The 23,434-nt window shown below is 36.3% G+C and overlaps 1 protein-coding gene across 2 annotated transcripts in view; it reads left to right on the top strand.

Moving 5' to 3' along the window:
- The window catches only part of LOC133528998 (clavesin-1-like), a 30,414-nt gene extending 7,288 nt beyond the window's left edge, over positions 1–23,126 (top strand). The window contains exons 2-6 of one of the 2 annotated variants that reach the window (XM_061866566.1): positions 4,761–4,879; positions 10,217–10,408; positions 19,986–20,063; positions 20,897–21,071; positions 21,361–23,126. In XM_061866566.1, coding sequence (XP_061722550.1) covers positions 4,788–4,879; positions 10,217–10,408; positions 19,986–20,063; positions 20,897–21,071; positions 21,361–21,720 — 897 coding nt within the window. In that variant the 5' untranslated portion in view covers positions 4,761–4,787 and the 3' untranslated portion in view covers positions 21,721–23,126. The remainder of the gene's footprint in view (positions 1–4,760; positions 4,880–10,216; positions 10,409–19,985; positions 20,064–20,896; positions 21,072–21,360) is intronic. The other variant, XM_061866567.1, reaches the window with a different exon arrangement.
- The last annotated feature ends 308 nt before the right edge of the window (positions 23,127–23,434 follow it).

Below are 23,434 nucleotides of genomic sequence, written 5' to 3'. Positions count from 1 at the left end.
AATAAGCAAGTACAAAAAAGAACTAATACTTCTTTTTATGATCAGATGAAGTGATAACAAATTATTTTGAATTAATCTTCAGAGTGTATGAATTGTTATTACGGTATATGAGGCGAATAATTGATGTTTTAAAGCAGACTTGTAATGGTAATCGTTAACAAATGGCTACTATTTCATGCATTTATTAAGTAAACGAATAGAATTCATTCACATACCATCAGTAGATATAACATGAGTTAGAAAAGGTTATTAATTTAGCAAAAAAAGTACTCCCCTTACAGTAACTTGAAATTTGTTCCAGTTTGCTAGGTAGAGGTAGTAGGTACCTGGGGGCTTACCACGAAAACCGAAATTCGCAAATTGCGGGATCTTTCTCTTTTACTCTAACTAAGATGTAATTAGAGTGACAGAGAAAAATGCCCGCAATTGACGAACTTAATCGGTTTAACGTTCATAGTAAATATCAACTTCGACTGTACTTGTCCTAATTCGTGAAAGAAGTTACACTGCACAGTGCATGTGTTCCGCTCCGCCGCCGCCGTAACCCACTCTGAATTCGGCAAACGATTCCCGACCAGTTATTGCGCACGAGTGTACCTACGCAACACGGAAATTTATCGAGTTTTATTTGCCTTTGTTAACCTAAACGAGGAAAACTTCAGAGGCACAGGTGACAATAAAGATGGGTTTAATTCAAAGTGAAAAGATGCTACAAACGGAGATAGACAACAATTCTGAACCTGTATGGTCTAATGGTTTACAATCCCCTCTGTTAATCTTATTTTTATCGCGAAATAGTTGACTTAAAAGAAGTCGGGAAAGCCAAGTTCAGATGAAGTGGTAAATTAGAATAAATAAATAACGTTCATGTGGCCCCTTATAGAGTAATATCCCTTGGAACTTCTTGTATTTTATATAATTATAACTCGACTGTGCTAGGTACCATGAAAATGAAACAAAGTACCTATATCGAATTATGGCAGCACAATAAGAAAAACTTAAGGATTTTTTTACTATTATGATCGAAAGAGCTCGATATTCTGAGTAAAAATAACAGAATAAATCATAGAAAAATTCTTATTGATGAAAAGAGGCATTTGTTTAAAAGAAATGCTCGACTGAGTTAAAAACTTTATAAGATTATTCTAAAAAATAACTCTAACCTTGATAATAATATAGATCTTGACCGTCACCTTTTTTAAATGTACTGAGTAATTTTTTTTTGTCTATGTGCAGTCAAGTATAAAAATATGGGCGCATATAACTTACACATAAATATGCCCCATTGCTCTTAATTTGTCGACATAAGAGCTATGGACATATTTTTGATTAAGATGTGTGCACCAATTACACTTGACTGTACAATGACCAATCCCTTTAGACATAAATTTTAAGACACAAGTCATCAATTACTACCTATTACAAAACAGCAGCCCCTTATTAACACTAAGTGACTATGAAAACAGCTAAGTAACAATAAAGTTGCAATATGCAATTATGAGTTGTAGGCAATTATGCACAATGCAAGGTGGGCCAGCCGAGTCATGACATTCTTTATTGTAATGGTTAACCTTACGGCATCGGCACCGAATACGTGTTGGCACGTAGCTATTACATTTACACGAAAAATAATTAAAACTATATTTTATGAGAATTGAAGATTGTGTGTGTGTGTGTGAGACATGCACAAAATCTATAGCGCTTAGGTACACTACACTTTGCCAAGTCACTCTTGAAAGGGGCCGGTGTACAGATGCAAGGAAAAGTGATGTGATGATGGGAATATCTAAGTACATGATTTAAATTTCGTTAGGCGTTTTCTTTTGTAGAAAATGACACTCAAATTCCAATGTCATGGGTATGGAAGGTGGAGGTAAGGAATGGAATCTGAAAAGTGTCATCAAAAAACCTTAAATAGGTGCCGCTACAATACCTAGAATACTTGAAAAAATAAATCAAATCATACACAGCACACTTCACTTCGTCAATAACGCCTAGGTTCTTAGCTCTAGCGCTAGTCTGGAGAGATTTGGAACTAGTATTTATAGCTGACAACTGGACACTTTTGCATCAGTTCTGCCTGTGGAGATTGCATTCCTTACCTGTACCTTCCATAGTCATGGGTGTAAGAAATTTTATTTTTTGAAAGCATGAAGGTTACATTGACAGCGTATATAAGTACTTATTTGGTACTTATCCTCTAGCGTCCCACGGCTATATACATATAAATCATATAATAGTATTAGTATAGTAGGTGCAAGTTACCTAAAATTAAATTTAAATCATTATTAAATGGCAAAGAGTAGCTTTTGTTTTGATTCGTTCGGTTTTAAAACGAATCTAATTCAATTGTGTTTTCTAATACCATTGATTCAAATTTGACTGTAATTTTTAACCGACTTCAATATTTCAAAAGGAGGAGTTCATAACTCCGTCATTTCTGAACCGATTTTAAAAATTATTTTTTTGTTTGAAACTATATATATACAGATTGGGCCTGTTTTTGTCAAAACTCAGTTCTGATGATGGGATGAGGAATCGAGGGAACTCTTCAAATGTGAAGAAAATACATATAGTGATTTTTGCGTTTTCATCAAACAAATCAAGCATTTACATTTAAAAAGTGACAGTTGATGAAGTGGAACTGCTGATGATGACCAGAATGGAACTCTTCAACGACGCATACGCGACGTTCACGTTTGGCGATTTGTTCTCTTAGCTGTGTTTGTGAAGCAAATTAGATTTTTAAGACAAATTTTTGTCAAGTTTGAGTTCTGACGATGGGGTCCATGAGGCATCGAGGGAACTCCTCAAATGTTAAAGGCATATATATATATAGTGATCTTAGTATTTTCATCATCAAATAAAGCATTTACATTTGTAAAGTGACATTTGATGATGCGGAACTGCTGATGATGAACAGAATGGAACTCTTCAACGCTGCATACCTAGTTCACGTTTGGCAATTTGTTCTCTTCGCATGTTTGTTAAGCAGTTAGGTTTTCAAGGTACTTACATTTTTGTCATGCATGAGTTTTGATGGATTCCATGAGGAATTGAGGGTAAATCTCAACTCTTTTAAGAAAACTTATAGCCATTTTAGTATTATTTCATGCATGGTTTAAAATAATTTATTTTAAAAATAGTCGAATACTCTATTGCGGGTATTTTACCAGTCTTTTTAATTTCATTGTATGAAATCCAAAATCAACAACCGGTTCTTTCACCGGTCTCCCTCATTGAACTCGGTTTTTATTCTTAAAATTATTTCTTGAATGGCGGGCCGCTAGTTATACCTATTGTCGGGCAGTGGGGATGATTACTCACGAAAACTTGAGTATTCTTGAAGACCGGTGAAAATAATTGAGCCACTTGTAAGCTTAATAAATGTAAACTACCTATTACGATACCTACCAAAAACATCCTAGCAATCTCCACTAGTCAATCAAACATTATTGTCTGTCGAACAACCGGAAAATCAGCTGTTTCTGCTTTAATCCTAATTTATGTTACGAGGGGAAAATGTTCAGTGGGAAATTGTGCGTTTCCTCGTCGAACAGGACGCTATCCAAGGACTCAGGAACAAGCCTCATCGATTTCTTGTGAGATTTAGTTTAAGGACGTAATTAATGGGCACAATCATGCACAACATAGTGTTTTTTTATGATAATATATAAGAGGCAAATGAGCACACGAATCGCTTGATGATATTGATAAGCAATTACCTTGGACGCCTGCAACACCAGAGGGGTTGTAATAAGTGCTTTCGATGGGAGGACACTCTTTTCTTGAAGGCTTTAAGTTTGTATCGGTCGGAAATACCGAGCGACAGTTCATTACAACAGTTTGGCTGTGCGAGGCAGGAAGTTTTTGGAGAAACTTTTAATGCTCACGGCACACTACGGCCACATAATAAGTTGATAAGCTGTGTGATGCGTAATTATCACAAGCAAGTCATGAACATTTTTCCGGGTTGTATCAATCATGGTCAGCTACTAAATCCGGGTTGATCAAAGCTTTTTGCAAACATTTCATTTGTTTACCATAGTGCCCTGACCCGTGGACAAAATTCATATATTATCAGTATTATCACTCACACTTTTATTTAAAAGAGGAACTTCACAAGTACCTACTGTCAATTGTTCTACATATTTTAATACTTACGTTGGCTGGCGTAAGAACAATTCAATTATTAAAGAGATTTATGTTGGTGGGATAAGATTCAATTTTGTGTAAATACAGGTTTTAAGACTGCCCGTACTGAATTTACGAGCAGGAAGTAGCTTTGTTTATACTTTCTCGTGCCTTTCTCTGATAATGCATCCTGTTCTTGAGTAACATGAGCCACGTTACGTGATGTTGAGATCCTTCAATCTGTCCTACTTTTGTGTATGGTCATTTGCTTCGTGAGACGCGAACCAGTTAAGTATTAAAATGGCTATAATAGCCATTTCCCCGGTTTGGAAATTTCAAATATTATGTTGCGAGTGTTGCGACACGTAATCCCTTACTAATGACTATAAATATGTTGTTTTGAAACACTCTTTAGGTATGAAGAAGCAACATTGTAGAAAGATCATAGAGAAACATAATGGGAGGGCAAGATTAAGTTTACAGTTTTAATTTCTCCACTGTCCAAGGGTTGTCTGGAATATAAATAACTCTTTAGCGATAAGGTCGCTTGTTGTTTACCTTCGTCTTTATATATTAGGTGTGGTCCTTTGTAGGTATATTTATTTAATGGTACGTACTTGTTTCAGAAGGTGGCGTGAGGGTACGCTTCCAAGATGGCGGCGACCAAGTACTCGCACCCCTTCATGCAGGGGCTGAAGTCGCTGCCCGAAGAGTACGAGGAGGAGATACAGCAGGTCAGAGAGTGGTGAGTACTATCATCGCATTAATGACAGTTCAACAAACTTTCAAGATGGCGGCGACTCGCACCCCTTCATACAGGGGCTGAAGTCGCTACCCGAGGAGTACGAGGAGGAGATACAGCAGATCAGAGAGTGGTGAGTACTTTAAGTACTTTATCATCGAATGACATCGAAGAGTGGGTACCCTTTGGTGAGTACATTAGGATTGTGAATTTGACTGTCATTTCAGACTTTTGTATTGCTTCAATGTCATGGATCCCATCCCCATCCCACTTGATTCTCAAAACAAACCAGATCGACTCATACAACTAATAGGTACATGCTTGTTATCTAACCTAAACACTATTTAGGCGACAAAACGGCGAGGACCCGTCGAATCGGCTGGTGGTCTTGACTGGGTAAAGATTCAACGTTTCATAATAATATCCTATTTTCAGTAAATAGGAAATTTTAGACAGTGAACTGAAGGAAGCATTGCAACGCATCCACTGCGCCAATTTACACAACACAATTAGTTGAATGTTATTGATTTCAGCATGAATTGGACCGTGAAGTAATTACGTACTTAGACACAATTCTTTCTGTATACGTATACATTTTTGTCTTAAAAAACGATCCTCATGACTGAAACTTACCTGACACGGATCAGCTGACAGTTACCCCATTTCCACAACCGCCTGCAGCTTTGAAGTCTTTGAACATTCATCATTGGCCACATCATGTTTGAATCTCAAGTCAACTACTGGAAAATTGTAAGACCTGTAAGGCTGCCGCGGTCTGCCGCGTAAAAAATAGCTTTTGACTTGTCTTTCTACAAGCAAGACGCGAATGAATTAGAGTCAGACCATGCTAAGTTGGCAGCGCTTTTGATAACACAGCCTGTGCAAGTGTTAAATAAACGTCATAATTTCATAGCAGTTTGATTTCATAGCTTTCAATGCTGAAAACGCGAAATAGAAATTGGCTGCATCACACCGACAATCATCACATCAGCCGGAATGTATAAAATAGCCATTTTTAGGGTTCCGTAGCCAAATGGCAAAAAACGGAACCCTTATAGATTCGTCATGTCCGTCTGTCTGTCCGATTCTGTCACAGCCACTTTTTTCCGAAACTATAAGAGCTATACTGTTCAAACTTAGTAAGTGGATGTATTCTATGAACCGCATTAAGATGTTCACACAAAAATAGAAAAAAAACAGTAAATTTTGGGGGTTCCCCATACTTAGAACTGAAACTCAAAAAATCTTTTTTCGTCAAACCCATACGTGTGGGGTATCTATGGATAGGTCTTCAAAAATGATATTGAGGTTTCTAATATAATTTTTTTCTAAAGTGAATAGTTTGCGCGAGAGACACTTCCAAAGTGGTAAAATGTGTGTCCCCCCCCCCCCCCCCCCCCGGTAACTTCTAAAATAACAGAATGAAAAAACTAAAAAAAATATATGATATACATTGTCATGCAAACTTCCACCGAAAATTGGTTTGAACGAGATCTAGTAAGTAGTTTTTTTTTTAATACGTCATAAAATTTAAAAAAAAATTTTTTTTCATCAATCCCATACGTGTGGGAAATCTATGGATAGGTCTTCAAAAATGATATTGAGGTTTCTAATATAATTTTTTTCTAAAGTGAATAGTTTGCGCGAGAGACACTTCCAAAGTGGTAAAATGTGTGTCCCCCCCCCCCCCCCGTAACTTCTAAAATAACAGAATGAAAAAACTAAAAAAAATATATGATATACATTACCATGCAAACTTCCAACGAAAATTGGTTTGAACGAGATCTAGTGAGTAGTTTTTTTTTTAAAACGTCATATAATTAAAAAAAAAATTTTTTCATCAAACCCATACGTGTGGGGTATCTATGGATAGGTCTTCAAAAATGATATTAGGTTCCTAATATCATTTTTTTCTAAACTGAATAGTTTGCGCGAGAGACACTTCCAAAGTGGTAAAATGTTGAACAAAATCTAGTAAGTACATTTTTTTTTAATACGTCTTAAATGGTACGGAACCCTTCATGCGCGAGTCCGACTCGCACTTGGCCGCTTTTTTTTGTATCAATAGTTAATAAGTAACTACCTAATACCTATATGTTCTTTATTGTACCATAAAGAACATACTCGTAAATAATAACAAATAAAATACTCAAAGCATTAATTCCATTACTGGCCTTGATTGTTTTATAGATTTTCTGCAAAGCTGTGCGCTATAATTGCTATAGGACAATTATTATGAGTACTGTACTCAATATTATCTTGTCATAGTAGCCCATTACCTATTACTAGTATTGTAACACCTAAGCATCACTTACCTACCTAACCATCGGTGGACCGTATGTATTTACAATAAAGTTTACGAATTTTTCAAGGTATTATTTTCAGTATAGACACTGACCACAGGCAATACTGAAGAATACGGTGCAGAGTTGCAGACACGTCGCAGAGAGACTGAGAGTTGAGAAAGTGTAAGGTTGAGCTGAGGGCCTACCGCGAACCACGTTCGACGTGTTGCATCTTTGTCGCACTTGTAAATTCGTAAGTAAGTGTGACAGGGAGGCAACACGTCGAACGTGGTTCGCGGTAGGCCCTCTGTTCTCTGATAAACGCGTTCGTACGACGTGCTGTCCATGGTATTATTAGTCGTGAACCTTATTAGTCTTATTACAAAGATATAAAGTCCACCGAAAGTCAATTAAGAGTGTTGCTGTTAGTATTATAGTCGTGGAGCGGCCAAGGTGCTCAAAAATATCTGAACACGAACTGTAACTCTAACACATTGACAATAGAGACGTGTTCAGATGTTTATGAGCATCTCGGCCGCTATGATATACTTATATGATGGCGACTGTACATAGATCTACACTAGTGTACTGTATTTTTAATTTTAAAGTAATGTACTAAGGCACGTTTTTTTGCATATAGGTATAATATTACCATGTCGTGTCGCTCTAGCAATAATAACTGTCAATTTTTGCAGCCACTTGGTACGTATGTAAATAGAAAATAACATAAGATTAGCAGTTGTTCCTCTAGTTAAATATAATTATGTTAAATTAGCTGAGTAATATACAGGGTTCTTTAAGAGACGTCACTAATCAGGAATAAAGTGTTTTCCTTACACTGGTACTTATACTTAGGTAATGAATTGTGTTTTAATGCAATGAATTACACATAACATCGAGATAATCGAGCTTTGAGAGAAATAATCTCTATTTTCTCACGATTTTTTGTTTTAGTTTTTTTTTTGTAAAACCGGCTCAACCGGTTTCTTCATTATATATAGCTATATAGGTATGTTTTTATGCTCTAAAGTATATATATTTGATAATAACATAGTAAAACATGTTAAAACTAATAATTATGTTTAACGTGTAAGGAGCGCACGACGCGTCACGTATTGCAATAAGTCGTGGCTAGGGGCAATGCGGACAAGTGCTGTACAATTAATTATACTTAGTCGGACCAAGTTAATTTTGTACCGACTTTTACGTGATAAAGTGTGTAAGGGCCATGACAAACGTCTTAATTTCATATAGATTCGACGTTTATGATCCCACTTACACTTTTGTTTGTGTAGAGGTAGCTAAGGCCCGACTTCAGCCTACTTGTAACGAGCTGCAATAGCAATTTGGTCGCGTTCACGTTGTACTTTTTATCGCCATAATTTCTTTTATTTTTATAATTTTTTATTTACATATAATTTAACTGTGATCTGTTATTTATTTCGTTCCAATTTGTTTGTTTTAATGCTATTGTTTATAAAAAAAAAAAAAAAAAATTGTGTACTTTCCGTGCTTCACTCGTTTATGGCCCCGGCGGAAGACCAGCGTTGGCTGTTGCTGAGTCGGGACCATTTCGTGGCTAATATGTGTCATGTAATATAATGTTATATGTTATAATATTATGTATAAGTTTCTTTTTGTTCCTCTTCTTATCTGTATATTTTTGCCACGAATAAACTATAATGTTGAAAGATCCATTGACATATATCTAAGGACGAGCCTTACGGGCACTAAGTGCGTGACACCGCTGTGCTGGCCCCATTCATATTGCCCGTAAGGCCCGCCTTAGATATATGTCAATGGGAAGATCACATTTGAGTAAAAATGTGTCTGATACAATCTATTTGATACTGACTGGCTACATTACACACTTCATTGGCCATAGGTGTATGCAAAAATTAAACGTTGTCGACCACGTTATTACTAGGTTACGACTGTTAATCTATTAATCTACCTATAGGCCTAATATAGGCATACTTATGTAAAAGTGTTTTTGCTTACAATATTTGAAAAACAAAATGAAAATATCTACCAACTTAATAACTAAGGATTTTTCCAAGAATATCGCCCGTGTAATGGCACACCACTACTGCGGAAATGTTAAATACCTCGCTACTGCAGGATATCGATTCATTTTATTTCGCTTAAAATTTAGTTTTGTCTTCGCAAGTGTCTTGTCGCAAGTATATTGCCACTCGAGTCTTTAATTCACTCGAAAAAGTTAGCGTTTATTCGTTTTGGAGGAATAAGTTGCATTATATGTGATCTGCGCCATCGGCTTGTATAATAGTACATTGTGCAACGAGGGGGGTGAGTGAAATATTGTACGAGAGTCTATATATTCACGACAGCCGCAGGAGTGAATTAAAGACTCGAGTGACAATATACTTCCGACAAGACACTTGCGATGAAAAAACTAAATTTTAAGCGAAATAATTCTTAAATACGGTGACATTTCAAACATTCGTCCGCCATATTGTCATTCTTTGACAGGTTAGGCATCAAAGGCACAGGCCTATCCGACGTTCAGCCACAATTGAAAATTGTAAAAAAAATATTTCATGCGCCTATTAAATAAATCAAATTAAATATTCTTAAACATCAACAAAAATACTAAATTATAATCTTTAATATTTTAAAAGTAAAACTCTATATTTATATCTAGTTAATTCGTATGAATTGGTAACAAAAAAACCTTAACTAACTAGGCCTTTGTCCTTCAGTTGCATGAAATAAGATCTTTTTCGAACAAGTGTGATGAAAATATAAAATTTAACCCCGACACAATAAAATAAACGTATGGCTAGACAGGCTCAGTAAAACATTGGGGCAAGAGAAACACAGTAGGGAATTCTCGATCTGTTCTGGCCCCGAGCTCTCAACCTCTTACTCAACATGGTCACATCATATAGCTAAGAACGATCTAGACAGAAAATAATTTCTGTAAAAAAACCACTCATGGATCATCTATTTAGGAGATATCTACGATAACACACAGTTGGTATGAAATATTAAAAAAATATAGTTATAAATATTTTCCATGCTTTTTTCCCAGGGTGAAGAGTCAGCCGCATTTGCCATACATCTCCGACGAGTACATCGTGCTGTTCCTGCACTCCAACTACTACAAGGTCAAGGAGACCAAGGAAACCATTGAGTACTACTTCACGCACCGCACCAACACGCCCGATCTCTTCAGCAACCGCGACCCGCTGTCGCCTAGGAACCAACAGATACTGGATATTGCGTATGTGTTTTTTATTAGAACAACTACTTACTAGCTTGCCCCTGTTTCACCATTGTGACAATGGTCACCTGGACAGTGACAATTGCTGAACACTCAACTACTAGACAGTATGTGCGGTCCTTACCCGGACCCAGAAATATACGCAAAATTGTTGTCATGGAAACCCATACGATTTGACAGTCTTGTTCGAGAAATGGGCCCCAGAGTGTCAATTTAATTATCCGGTGTCAATGTCAATAAGTGCCTGGCCTGTGTCCGTCTGATTCTTCATATCCATCTTGCGTTAAGGTTTTTCATTCAATTCATCTTGCGGCAAGCGTATGTATACAATTAAAGTAATTAAACGCAGGACATGTCGATATGATCGTCATCGTCACTCCCAAAATGGACTACAGTCGCGAATATTTGTGGATTTCCTAGTCGTGACAGTTTTTTACGCATATCAAACGACGCGAATTTTGAATTTTCGCAGCGCGATTTCGCGGTCCATAATAAAAGTTGCTTTGTATATATTCACATCGTAAAATATTGCAGGTTCTTAAAAAACAGCCTGTATAAGTGCGACAGAGAGACATTTGGTTAGCTACGGCGCAAACGATTGGCATCTTGGCTAGGCCCTCGTTGAGAGCTCGCACATGCGTCAAGCAAGCACTAATGAAAATAATCTCCTTTCTTTTTGAGATATTATTTATATTACACCCACGTTAATATATATTATCTACATTGATAAACCAGGGGCCCATTTCTCGAACGGTGTGAGTCTAATATTATTAGTGTGTTGCTGTAGGCTGTGGTGTGACTAGTGGCATCATAAAATGGGGTTTTGATGAGTGTGAAGCGCGTGGGGAAGGGTGGGGGGCTTAATTGAGTTCTACCGAACTAATGGAGTCAAATTTGGCACAGTTCCCGTGTCAGACGCCATCCGGACATAGGATATGCTCACGCTGAAAATACATCACTTCTGCATTTGTTGTGCGGTTGTACTAATTGCCTGAATATAATATTTTAATCGTTTTTACAAGCTTTTATTTAACTTGCAATGTAAGTATGTATCTAACATGTCAAATCTTGCAAGTTAAATTTGACCCACATCCCGACTTCTAATGAATCTGAAATTTGCATACATACAACGTGTCCCAAAACTCAACGATAAGCCGGCACCAGAGGATGGAGCTGCTTATGATTAGTCGAGAAAAAATAAGGAAAAAAATATATCTCAATTATTTTAGAAATTACAGAAAAAAAATGAAATTCATCGAAAATCGACATCCCTAATGGTATTTTTAACGACCATGTCACAAATATTCAAATATTACTGTTTTTTTTTTGTTTTTGGAAACTTAAGTAGCCCTGCTATCTAACACAGTTCTTAAAAATACCATAATACATGTAGTTATTACACAAAAAATAATCAAAATTCATTTTGTCCCTACAATTTTGAAAGATTTTTTCTTACAGTCCACTTTCAATCATCATGGTGTAAAAAAATAGTATCGACACCACTATGGCAATTATTTTCAAAAGTTGACGCAACTAACCAAGATTCCAAAATGGTATAATACTTTAGGAAACCTAGTCACAAAAAAAAACAACGAATTTTTAAACAAGAATCGACATTATTTAATGTTGGCGGTAATCACTTTTACTGTACCCAAAAAAGGATTTTTGTTGTTGAAAAATGTTGAATAAATGCAAAGAAATGGTACAATTTTTTTTCCTTTTTTTTAAATTCATTTACTACATTATTAATAAACGCTAAACAATCCAGAATACGGAAAAAGTCCAATACACAAAACACAATCACAGTCCAAAATAATGCCAGGTCAGTACAGTTTGCAGATCACCAGTCCAAAAAGCAAAGCCAAGAGTTGTTAGTATGAGAGCCACATCAATTAATACGGAACGGTGCACAGCGAACAAAGGATCAGAGTGTACTGACTTGAAAATTGTATTAACTACCCACATTTTCCATTGAAATTTTAAAACTTGCAACAACAACCCTTTTCAAAAGTGATTAATATCAACATTTAAAAATTCGTTGTTTTTTGTTGTGATTAGGTTTCCAAAAGTATTATACCATTTTGGAATCTTGGTTAGTTGCGTCAACTTTTGAAAATAATTGCCATAGTGGTGTCGATACTATTTTTTTACACCATGATGATTGAAAGTGGACTGTAAGAAACAATCTTTCAAAATTGTAGGGACAAAATGAATTTTGATTATTTTTTGTGTAAAAACTACATGTATTTTGGTATTTTTAAGAACTGTGTTAGATAGCAGGGCTACTGAAGTTTCCAAAAACAAAATAAAAAACAGTAATATTTGAATATTTGTAGACATGGTCGTTAAAAATACCATTAGGGATGTCGATTTTCAATGAATTTCATTTTTTTTTTCTGTAATTTCTAAAATAATTGAGATATATTTTTTTCCTTATTTTTTCTCGACTAATCATAAGCAGCTCCATCCTCTGGTGCCGGCTTATCGTTGAGTTTTGGGACACGTTGTATGTAAGTCCGGTGACAATTCAACATCATGATACCATCCAGACAGGAGGTAGCCTTAGAAACTCTGTAATAAAACAACGCAACCTTATTGTGTTTGGGACTTTTATAATTGTCTTGATGAGTATTAGTTGCATGTGGAAAGAATAATACAGTCAGCGATAAAAGCTTGTACCAAAAATGATTTTTTGACAAGGATTTACTTGGAACTTCTTTAAGCGGAGTTTTATTCATAATCTGGTATAATGAAGTAGAATTTGAGGAAACAATTTCAATTATCAATTAGCTCAATGGTCAATTAGCTGAATATGACTTTACCGGTTCCTGAAACTCAATCTATAAGTCAAAAGAATCGAATAAAACTAGGTATATAGCTGACCACAGTGATCACCAATGATAATACAGGTTGAAAATTTATTCACCTGCAACCTGCAATATTTTCGATGTGAATATACAAGTCATACTGAGCAATTTTTATTATAGGGCCAACCCCGTAATCGCGAAAAAATGACTCTCCCATAGAAAATGTCAACGTCAGATCAGACCAGCCAAATCTATGAGACAGCCAAATTTTTTCATGATTTCGGGGTTCGTCCCATAAATAGTAAAAGTTGCTCAGTATGACCTATATATTCACATCGTAAATTACTGCAGGTGACTAAATTTACACTCTGTGTAGTCACCAAGAAAATCACTAAACTCGGATGACGTCAGAATACATGGGTAAGATGCCGCCTTCCCGCAACTGGTCGGAAGGGACGATAATAGTATAAGTACTTTTTAAAACATGTTTAAAACTGGGTTCGAATTTATTGCTACCTTTATTTCCGACGTTTTGACGCAGGCAGTGAAACCTGCGTGAAATTTATGTATGTATTTTCACCAAACCAGCTGGTAAAGGCCCTCTTGATTGTTCAAAAACTTTATTGTTGCATTTTATCTACATTCTACATGTGGGGCAAAGTAAACAGATGCAAATTTTGAGTTGTTTCCTTAAGTTAGCTGATGGAATTGACTTTTAAATGATGAGTTTGAATGATAATTTTTATTACGTTCATTTGGATTTGATTTGGTATGATTTTTTTGTTAGTATTTTCCTCGTGTTGGTGTGGTGAAAATTTTTGTGTTTTATTCGGAGGCAAAGTTTGATTAACCCTCGTGCCTTGAAACCTTGAAACCCTCGCAACGCTCAAGATTCCACTTCTTTCTCGAACTACGCTTGTGGTTCAATTTTGAAATCTTTTGCTTGCTCGGGTATTAATATTGGCACGAGCGGTTAAACGTTAAACAACAATTTTGCCCCCTTGTAAAACTAATAACTATTTCTATAAAGTATTTAATATGCTTAGGTAGTATCATATTATTGAGTGGAAAATACTAGCTTACCTATTTAAACGTAACTCGTTACTAGTTATTAGTGTTATTACAATAATACATCATCATTATTTACTCCATCAACGTCGCCTGGGCTTTTACGGTACATCTGATATGGCAGTTATTGATCTAACGTATAATACTGATGGGTGATATCGATCCTGCCTTGCTATCTATGCCTCGCATCTGAAAGGGGTAGTTTTCTGTGAGACCCTGTTACATAAATACTCAATTTACTCATGCAAACATGTTTTGTTCATTGTTATGGCAAGGTACTTAAATTGACACGCACTGCACCAAATCAGATACTGTCTGGTTTACGTCTGACGATACTGGATGTGTTTTTGAATTTCGGCATATTCCTACGTACTACTAATTAATTAAATCACCTATACGTGATTACATTCGCACTCAGCGACTTTATTACTCTAAGGGCCTGCTTCACAATGTCCAAGTAAAGTATTGGATAGCTAATTGACAAATAAATTAACTGCCAGATAAAACTTCCTGCAAAACATAGCAGTTGATCTACCAGTTAAGCTTATTTGAAGATTGTGAAACGCCAACGATGACTTTATTCGTCAGATAATTGGCAAGTAGAGGCCGTAACATCGATACAAAATACGAAAGGTCTTGATTCCCTCCTCATCCTCCATCTTTCCGGAGTTCAATGGTTGATGTGATGACTCTTGTTAGGAAAAAATGTAAAAACAGGGTCACACTTATATCCAGTATTTTGGGCGTTGTCAAATTAAGGCTTAAACGTTAACAGAAAATAAGTAATAAATGCTTAAATCAGTTCAGCGATAAATTGGAGGATAGGTTCGTGTTATGATCGTGATTGATCACTTTTCTGTTGATATTATTTTTCAAGTAGTTTATTTATCTATCAATACAATTTTCATGCATAGATAATGTAAAAGGATACATAAGCAATTACTTGTCGTATAGTGATCGTCGGATACAATGTGAAATTTAATTATCAATTAAAATGTAATATTATTACATTACAATTTAATGTTTTAGAGGTTATATACAATGGTATATAAATGGATCATAAAATATTAGCCATGTCAAAATATCATTAAATATATAAATCATACTACAAAATATACCTAAATATACCTAAGATAATTATAATCATTAAATATATAAATGTCAAACATAATTAATAACAATAATCGAAATAAAAAACAATTGTACCATGGTACTACAGAGTACCTATCAATGAATAAGTTTGATATTCAAACAATGTCAAGTAGGAAATAAAATAACGTTGTGCTAAGCCAATGAGGATGTACATTATGTAGGTACCTAGAGTCAGACTAAGGTAAGTTGGCAGCGATTTTGATAGACCAGACGGTGCAAGTGTCATAATTTCATAGAAGTATGACGTTTAAAATAACCCGTGCACCGTCTGGGCTATTAAAATCGCTGCCAACTTATCTTTTTTTTTTTATACTACGTCGGTGGCAAACAAGCATACGGCCCTCCTGATGGTAAGCAGTCTCCGTAGCCTATTGTACGCCTGCAACTCCAGAGGAGTTACATGCGCGTTGCCGACCGTAACCCCGCCCCCCCTCGTTGAGCTTATATTATCTTAGCTTAGCTGTATCTTGGGTTGACTCTACCTTTTCTCTAAAAGGCCATGCCATCGGATTTGATATGGGATCTCAGAGTTTTAGTTAGGAAGCAGGATTGCTGGAATAGGCTACTTAAGAAAACGTAGAGGATCGCTTAAGTCACGGCGCGTGGTTGAAAAGATGAAGCTTTCTGTTATAGTGTGCGTATTGGAGCCTCGACACTGCAATTGCGGTCAGCCAACCGCGAACGAAGTTTTACCTCTCTTTTGCACTTGTAAATTCGTACGTAAGTGCAACAAAGAGGCAAAAAATCGTACGTGGTTCGCGGTAGGCTATCTGAATTATGGCTGTAATGATTACAGAACGGTATAGTAATGACGTCAATTACATCCCGTGCTTTCGGACGTGCCTTGCCTTTAGAAAATAAGTTTAAGTCATGCAAGTCTATATTAAATTAAAAACTATCTGCAGGAGGAGATTCCATTTTTGAAATGAACGTTACTTCAAGATCAAGTTACTTTAAAAACAAAATTAGTGTTAAGGTAATTAATAACACATCGTTGTTTGGTTGGTACTCTGAGAACTTCATTCTAAAATATAATAATATTTTCATCACACTTGCTCCAAAAAGATCTTAATTCATGCAGGTGTACTAAATGACAAAGGCCTATATTGTTCCCCCGGGAGTTATGGATTGTGTTTTTTTTTTAATTTTAGTAGTGAAGAATTATTTCTAATAAAATTTAGTTTTTTCTTCGCAAGTGTGATGAAAAACATTGTGTGTAACTCAGGGGGTAAGAATATTGCAAACTAGGGCCTTAATTCCCTCCAGCCTGCGGCTGCCGAGAATTACCACCCTCGTGTCGAAAATTCCACTTACCCCCCTCGTTGCACAATGTACTCTTGTATCTAATATCTTCTTTAAGTAGGGTTATATAATATTTAAAAGAGAGTTGGATGTATTATCATTATGACATGCGCATCAAAGCACAGTTAACACTGCGCCCCGATAAAGATATGTATTAAGATTATATAAATATGTTATTCATTTTTACATTAAGCGCAGTCCATCCCTCTGAAATTAATATATGAGTGCCAGCGATGCACTGGGATAAATAAAAATTGATAATCTGATTTTTATAACATTTGAATGTTCCTCAAGGCAAAGCGGCTACTAACCTCTGCTAGCCTAAGGCCAGGGCCACTCGAGTCCGCCTCATTCTTATTTTACGATTCGCAGATAAGTTACGTAACTGTAAACATGCATCGTGTATCGTGCAGTCCAACGTCCAAACACAAATACTGTTTGTTTAATATAATAATAAACTCAATATCAAATTCGAACAGGATTGACTGAGCAAAAGTACCTTCATTTCAGGGCCAATTATTTTTTGTCTAGTAAATTTGATGAAGACTACAGGAATTGAATATAGTCCGTTTTTTATTTGACCAGACTGATTAAACTATTTTCCCGACAAAAAACATAGGAATCGTGCGCCTTGGAGGGTAAGACCTTAGTAACTTGACATTGATAAATTCCGCCAAAAACATAACTCTTGTGTTGCACCTGAGTGTCACGTTGGGTAAGGGAAACATTGGTGAAACAAACCCGTGCCCCTGTTTTGCTGCGGCCACATTATCGGGATTCGGCGAATGTTCGACCTGTCGCGACACGTATAGCCACGCAGTTCGCTGTGGCGCGAATCATTCGGGCGAACTCGAACTGATGAACACATCAAAGGAATTTTATCGCGACAAAGTTCGTGCAAGTGGCTACACTTCAAGAGTTCATTTCAAGTGTTTCTTTCGAGTGTTTCGCACGTACTAGTCTATCGTCGCCATGGATTGGAGCAATGAAAAAGTCATGGAGTTTATTGATAATTACGAAGCGGAACCTATTTTGTGGAACCCTCAAGACCCTCATCATAAAAAAAAACATCTCATTCATGACGCTTGGGTACGAATAAAGAATAATCTGAGTTGGCTTCCTCCATCTTGCCGCCAGATCCACATTGACCGATCTAGTTCGCCCGAAGCTTTTATCGCGACAATATGTGGCCATGTAGTTCGTGGTCGTTGTACCGCGAAGTTTTTGTCGCGACAACGCGCCACGAATCTTCGCCCTATAATGTGGCCGTAGCATTTGTCTGCCTGTTCCTGATTCCCCGCGTTGCCGAAGCGAGGTCTTGCAATGTCTACCGGTCTCTTAAAATTAAATTTTATTGACCAGGCGCGCTTCGTTTCGTGTCCTACCTTGTCCGCAATATTATCAAGTGGACAAGCCTGTTGAATCGTCATAGTTTAAAATAGTTGTATGTACGTTTGGATTACCACTGACGATCGTCCTTACATTAATGTTGAGAAAATGCGTGGTTATGTCAGAATACGGGCTAGTATGCGGCCGTTATTTAACGACTGCTTACTGCACGTTAAGTGTATCAGTGAAATTCACCGCATAATCTGTTTACCTAACAACTGAAATACAATTACTGGTGTAGAAAGTTTGGAGTTACAGAAATATGTTCTAAAGCAGTTCTCTTAAGAACGGCCAATCTATGTACGGCCAGATAGCGGATTATGTGTTCTTAAGCCACTAGGTACAGTCAGCATCAAAAGAAGGGGATCAAATAACGCTTCATAAGTATCTGCCATTCTATCACAGCTTAACAAAAACTGATGTCTTTAATATAGAGAACAACTGAGACTGTAAAATATATACTTTGAAACGTGAAGTTTAGAATTTTATCTATTTTTGGATAAGTTATCTGAGATGTCAGATACTTTAGGCGCATTGTTTCATCCGCTAGTATTGATGCTGACTGTACCTATCTAACAGTGGGACCTATTAGTCGGACATATCATGTACTTACAAGGAATAAATATAGAATATTACTTACAGAATATCACCATAGAATATTACCTACAAGGGAACGAAACAACTTATTAAGCGCCACTTGCACCTTCCCACTAATCCGGGGCTAATCGGTTAAACATAGGTTAAACCATTAACTCAGTGTCAAATTGTACTGGTAACCATGGTAACTTCACCTTTAACTGGTTAACCCTGGATTAGTAGGAGGTGCAAGTGGTCCTAAGTATATTTTTGATTTATTTTTAGGACGTTAGAGTCAGACCAAGTTAAGTTGATTTTGAATGATTTTGATTTCCCAGCCTATGTAAGTGTTAAGTAAACTTCATAATTTCATAGAAGTTTGACGTTTAAAATGACAGTTGCACTGTCTGGGCTGTCAAAATCGCTGCCAATTTATCTTGGTCTGACTCTAGCCGCGTAAGCTGAAGACACTGGTTTAATTCCGGCCTCAGCCTCCGGACGAATTGGCCACTTTTTCTCATGTAAAGAAGATGTCTATTTTTCTACAATAAAACTAGTTTTATCTATGCACACACACTTTTTATAATAATGTCTCGTGGCCAATATTCCTTTCACCTCTATATTAGCTACCCAAAAAATAAAGAAATTATTATTTATTCGGTTTCGGACTCCTCACCATATCAGGAAAATTCTTTGGACTTTCGCTGACAGTAAGTTCTAGTTAAGCATATGTGTATACTGTCAGCGAACGCCCAATTAATATATAGTGTATCAGATGTGTCTGCGGTATTGCGAGGTGATGGACGAAAGTTGATTGTGATCTGTTTTTCCTAGTATGTAATCCTATTATATAATCTGAATTGTACAGTGCTTTGGTCTCGACTGTAATGCTGTATATTATTACGTTAAAAAAAATATAGGTAGAATATATAGAGGAGATAATTGTCAAACAAATAAAATTGCACCAAAGAAGTGACGATACACGGTCCAAGGCAAGCTACAACTGGTCTAGACCCCTAGACCTAGGTATTAACCCAGTTTCGAGTGAATGAGCAGTTGTTGAGTCTGAAGTTTGTTAGTAAAGCGTACATATTTTAATGTGCAGAGTTAGGACTGTTTTCTTTATTACTTGTACTTGTACCGTTATAGTTGCTTGCTCCAATTATGGTCACAATAGTCGGTATCTTGCCGTAATCTTAGTAATCGGGCGTATTTCCAGATTTTACCACACTTAGTAAAAATAATACATTCAATTGAACTTAAGTAAATCTTTCCCGTTGCAGCCACATGATCGGCCTCCCGAATAAGACGTCCGAGGGCTACCACGTGCTGCTCTACCGGCTGTCGGACTTCGACTATAGGTATGACACATTTTTATTGATTTTTCATTACTTCTATGTAGGTATTTTAAAATTTTAGTTCTTTAGTTAACTAATAATGTCTTTAAGAGTAAAATTATCTTTTCTTTCATAGTCAATGTTGGTATCAAGTTCTATAAAAACTGTACTGTCTTAAAAATGTCTTGTTCTATAAAAAAAGGGTGGGCTACTTCTTATTATCGGCTTGATTCTAATACGTCAAAAATTTGATTATATTAAAATTAGAATTAGGCCGAATGTCATTGGTGTAAATCAAGCATAATAAGGGTCCCAGTACACTCCCCAGTGGCACCATATTTACTCTACATTTTACGTATCTACGTTCTTATCTATATTTAATTAATTGTGATTTCTCATAAAGTTTGCAGTAGACTCTAGTATTTATGTATCGCGGAAAACAATGACAATGCCATATTATGGTACCATTGAGTTAATCTGATGATGGAAATCGTTGCGGAGATGGCCTAAGGAGGCTTTACAGAACAATGCAACTTCATTGTGTTTAGGTTTATTGGAATTGTCTCGATGAATATTACTTGACTGTTCAAAGAGTCAGCGATAAAACCTTGTATCAAAAATTACATTTATTAACAAAATACGTAGGTTACGGGCAAACAGCTTCGATCCACGGGGAGACTACCCACAGTGCCGCTTCGCATCATCGCATGGCACTTCCAGTCACCTGCAAAAGTCCATCAACCAAACCATCTGACGAAACATTTGAACGCCAATTGAGCCTATTTTTATTTGATAATCCACTATATTCTGTAAATGAATTATATTATAAATAGATAAATCTAAATCAATTTTTACAGCAAGCTGAATTTCGCGGACGCCGTGCGGGTTTTCTGCATGTTCAATGACGTAAAGCTCTCTGAGGACCGGCTCTCGGACGGGTACATCGTCATCTTCGACATGAAGGGCTGCAGTCTTGGACACCTCACGAGGGTCACGTTGCCGGCGCTGCGGGCGTTCATGGTTTACATTCAGGTTGGTTTCATTTGTGAATTGTGAAATAGCCTGTTTGATCTCTAATTGAATTTATGATTATCGCTTTAAAAAGTTACAGTTTTACATCTTCAAGCTCGTCTGTTGATGGAGACCGAATGTATCTTGCTGAATTGATAGCTGACGTACGAATAAAAGTACAGTACTTACGGACGAAATCATATGTTAACTGGTTTTTAATATTATTATGATCATCATGTTTCAAGTCCCTATTGCCTAATCAGTCCTTAGTTTTTCTTTGTTTTTTAATCAATACGTTATGCACTTCCAGACCGCGCACCCGTGTCGTCTGAAAAAGATCCACGTGGTGCATACAGTCTCGTTCATCAACCAGGTGATGTGCCTGGTGAAGCCTCTCATCCACTCCAACCTGCTCAACCTGCTTAACTTCTGCTCCGAGGGTCCCGCCGCCGTCGTCGATAAGGAACTCCTGCCGGAAGACTACGGCGGTCCCCTTCCCCCCGTGAAAGACTTCCACGCCGAACAACGCAAGAACATGGAGGAAACTTATAGAGACTGGCTTATAGAGACGGAGATCTTTAAGGTTGATGAGAAGAAGAGAATCAAGAAGCCCAGTAAAGGCTTGTTCGCTAGCTTGACCAGCAGTTTCAAAAGTTTAGACATCGACTGATGCTGCGTACCTACGTGATTTTAGGGTCCTGACCTCTTGTAAATGTTATATTGTTTATGGTGCTGACTTGCCTTTTCGCTCGTTTGGTCTTCCGGTACACTATCTTCTCAAATTATTTACAGTAACGTTAGCATTCAAATGTTTTCCAGATCTGTCATAGCTTTTTGTCCACCTACTTATGTTCGTCTTTATCAACCCGTCAAGAAAATGATGTCAGTTACTTCACTTATCTTCTTGCCAAACCCTGAAGGCACTGTTATTTTTAAGAAACAAAACAGAAACTAAATAAATTTGTTTCTTAATCTCCGTTAAACCATACCAAATGCATGAAAACTTTAATAGAGTTAACACCGAGTATCTGAATTAGTGTTATTTGGACTATTATTTATTTTCATAAGTCCGTGACCGGAATTGGCACCCCTCTCCGAATTACATAACAGGGTTTTATCGTGTTGTTTACTAGTTATAGGTAAGTTGCCAAAATACGTAGGATTTTTCCTTATATCGAGCTTGGACTATTGCTACCTTACTCTTAATATTTAATTATATTTTTAGCAATTGTATTAGATCTTTTAAATGTTGGTGTTATGTTGTGAAAGTCTTATTTTATGAAATAATTAAAATGTACCTACATTCGAAGCTTTATAAACAATAACATGTCGAACTGAGGTCCATATAATTAATTTTCAAACAGGTAACAATATATCTGCACATCATTTGTTAATTCTCTGGTAGGATATTGCCTTATACTGTCTCTCATAAGGCCCTCATTTCATAGGTTACTGTCTGAATTGTGTTGCTGACACATATCGATCTTATTTTGAATAGATTGGTTATTAAATACAGGGTATATTAAAACATAACATTTTGGCGTCCTGTTTAAAAGTTACCATAGTACCTATTTTTATTAAATATAAATCCTATAATCATTGTTGTACATATCATAGTAGTGTAGATGTATTATGTTAAGCTAAGTTTTATACTACGCTTATATGATAAAGAAATGTCACTATATTTTATCCAGATGAAGGGATTTCACGTTTTGCAAGTAATATCATCAGAATGTATTTGAGCTTTAACCTCGTTGATAATTTTGTAGTCGTTTGAAATGAATTATTATTTAATATAACATCATAGTCAACTCCTAAAGTGCCTTATACTCTACGCGGAGTTTATGAAATCAAAAACGTTATTTAAAAATCACTTGGTTCCTAAACATTGCGTAGGCACTTATTCTTATAAAGGTAACCTGTTTAAGTTATTATATTCAAATGTTGCCAATTATAAAGTTTAATGTTTTAAGAAATTTTAAGTTTTTAGAAAAAATATACCTATCAACGTTATTGAACAAACCAAATTATCGTTAAATACAACATGTATTTGTAAATAAATTAATAGTCTATAAATGTGTTTTGATCCTGTACCGTGTCCCAATTGTTCCACTTTTACTGTGGAAATAATACTTATTCTTGTGTTATAAACTGTGTGCCTTAAGTCATAGTTCCATACATTAAATGAAAAATAATTTACGGCTCACTTTTCCCGTCTAATGTAAACAGTTCCATTCCATAGACGGTTGCAGGGGTAGTATCACATGCGCGTTGCCGAGCCTGTAGAATTGTTAGAGCAGTTTTCGAGAACAAAACTAAAAATGCACATTAATAACTTAAGTATAAAATATTGCTACCTATACAAAAAATAATAAGCATGACAT

This window comes from Cydia pomonella, chromosome 20, assembly GCF_033807575.1.
Source record: "Cydia pomonella isolate Wapato2018A chromosome 20, ilCydPomo1, whole genome shotgun sequence".
NCBI lineage: Eukaryota > Metazoa > Arthropoda > Insecta > Lepidoptera > Tortricidae > Cydia > Cydia pomonella.
This window is presented reverse-complemented; position numbering and strand designations above follow the sequence as displayed.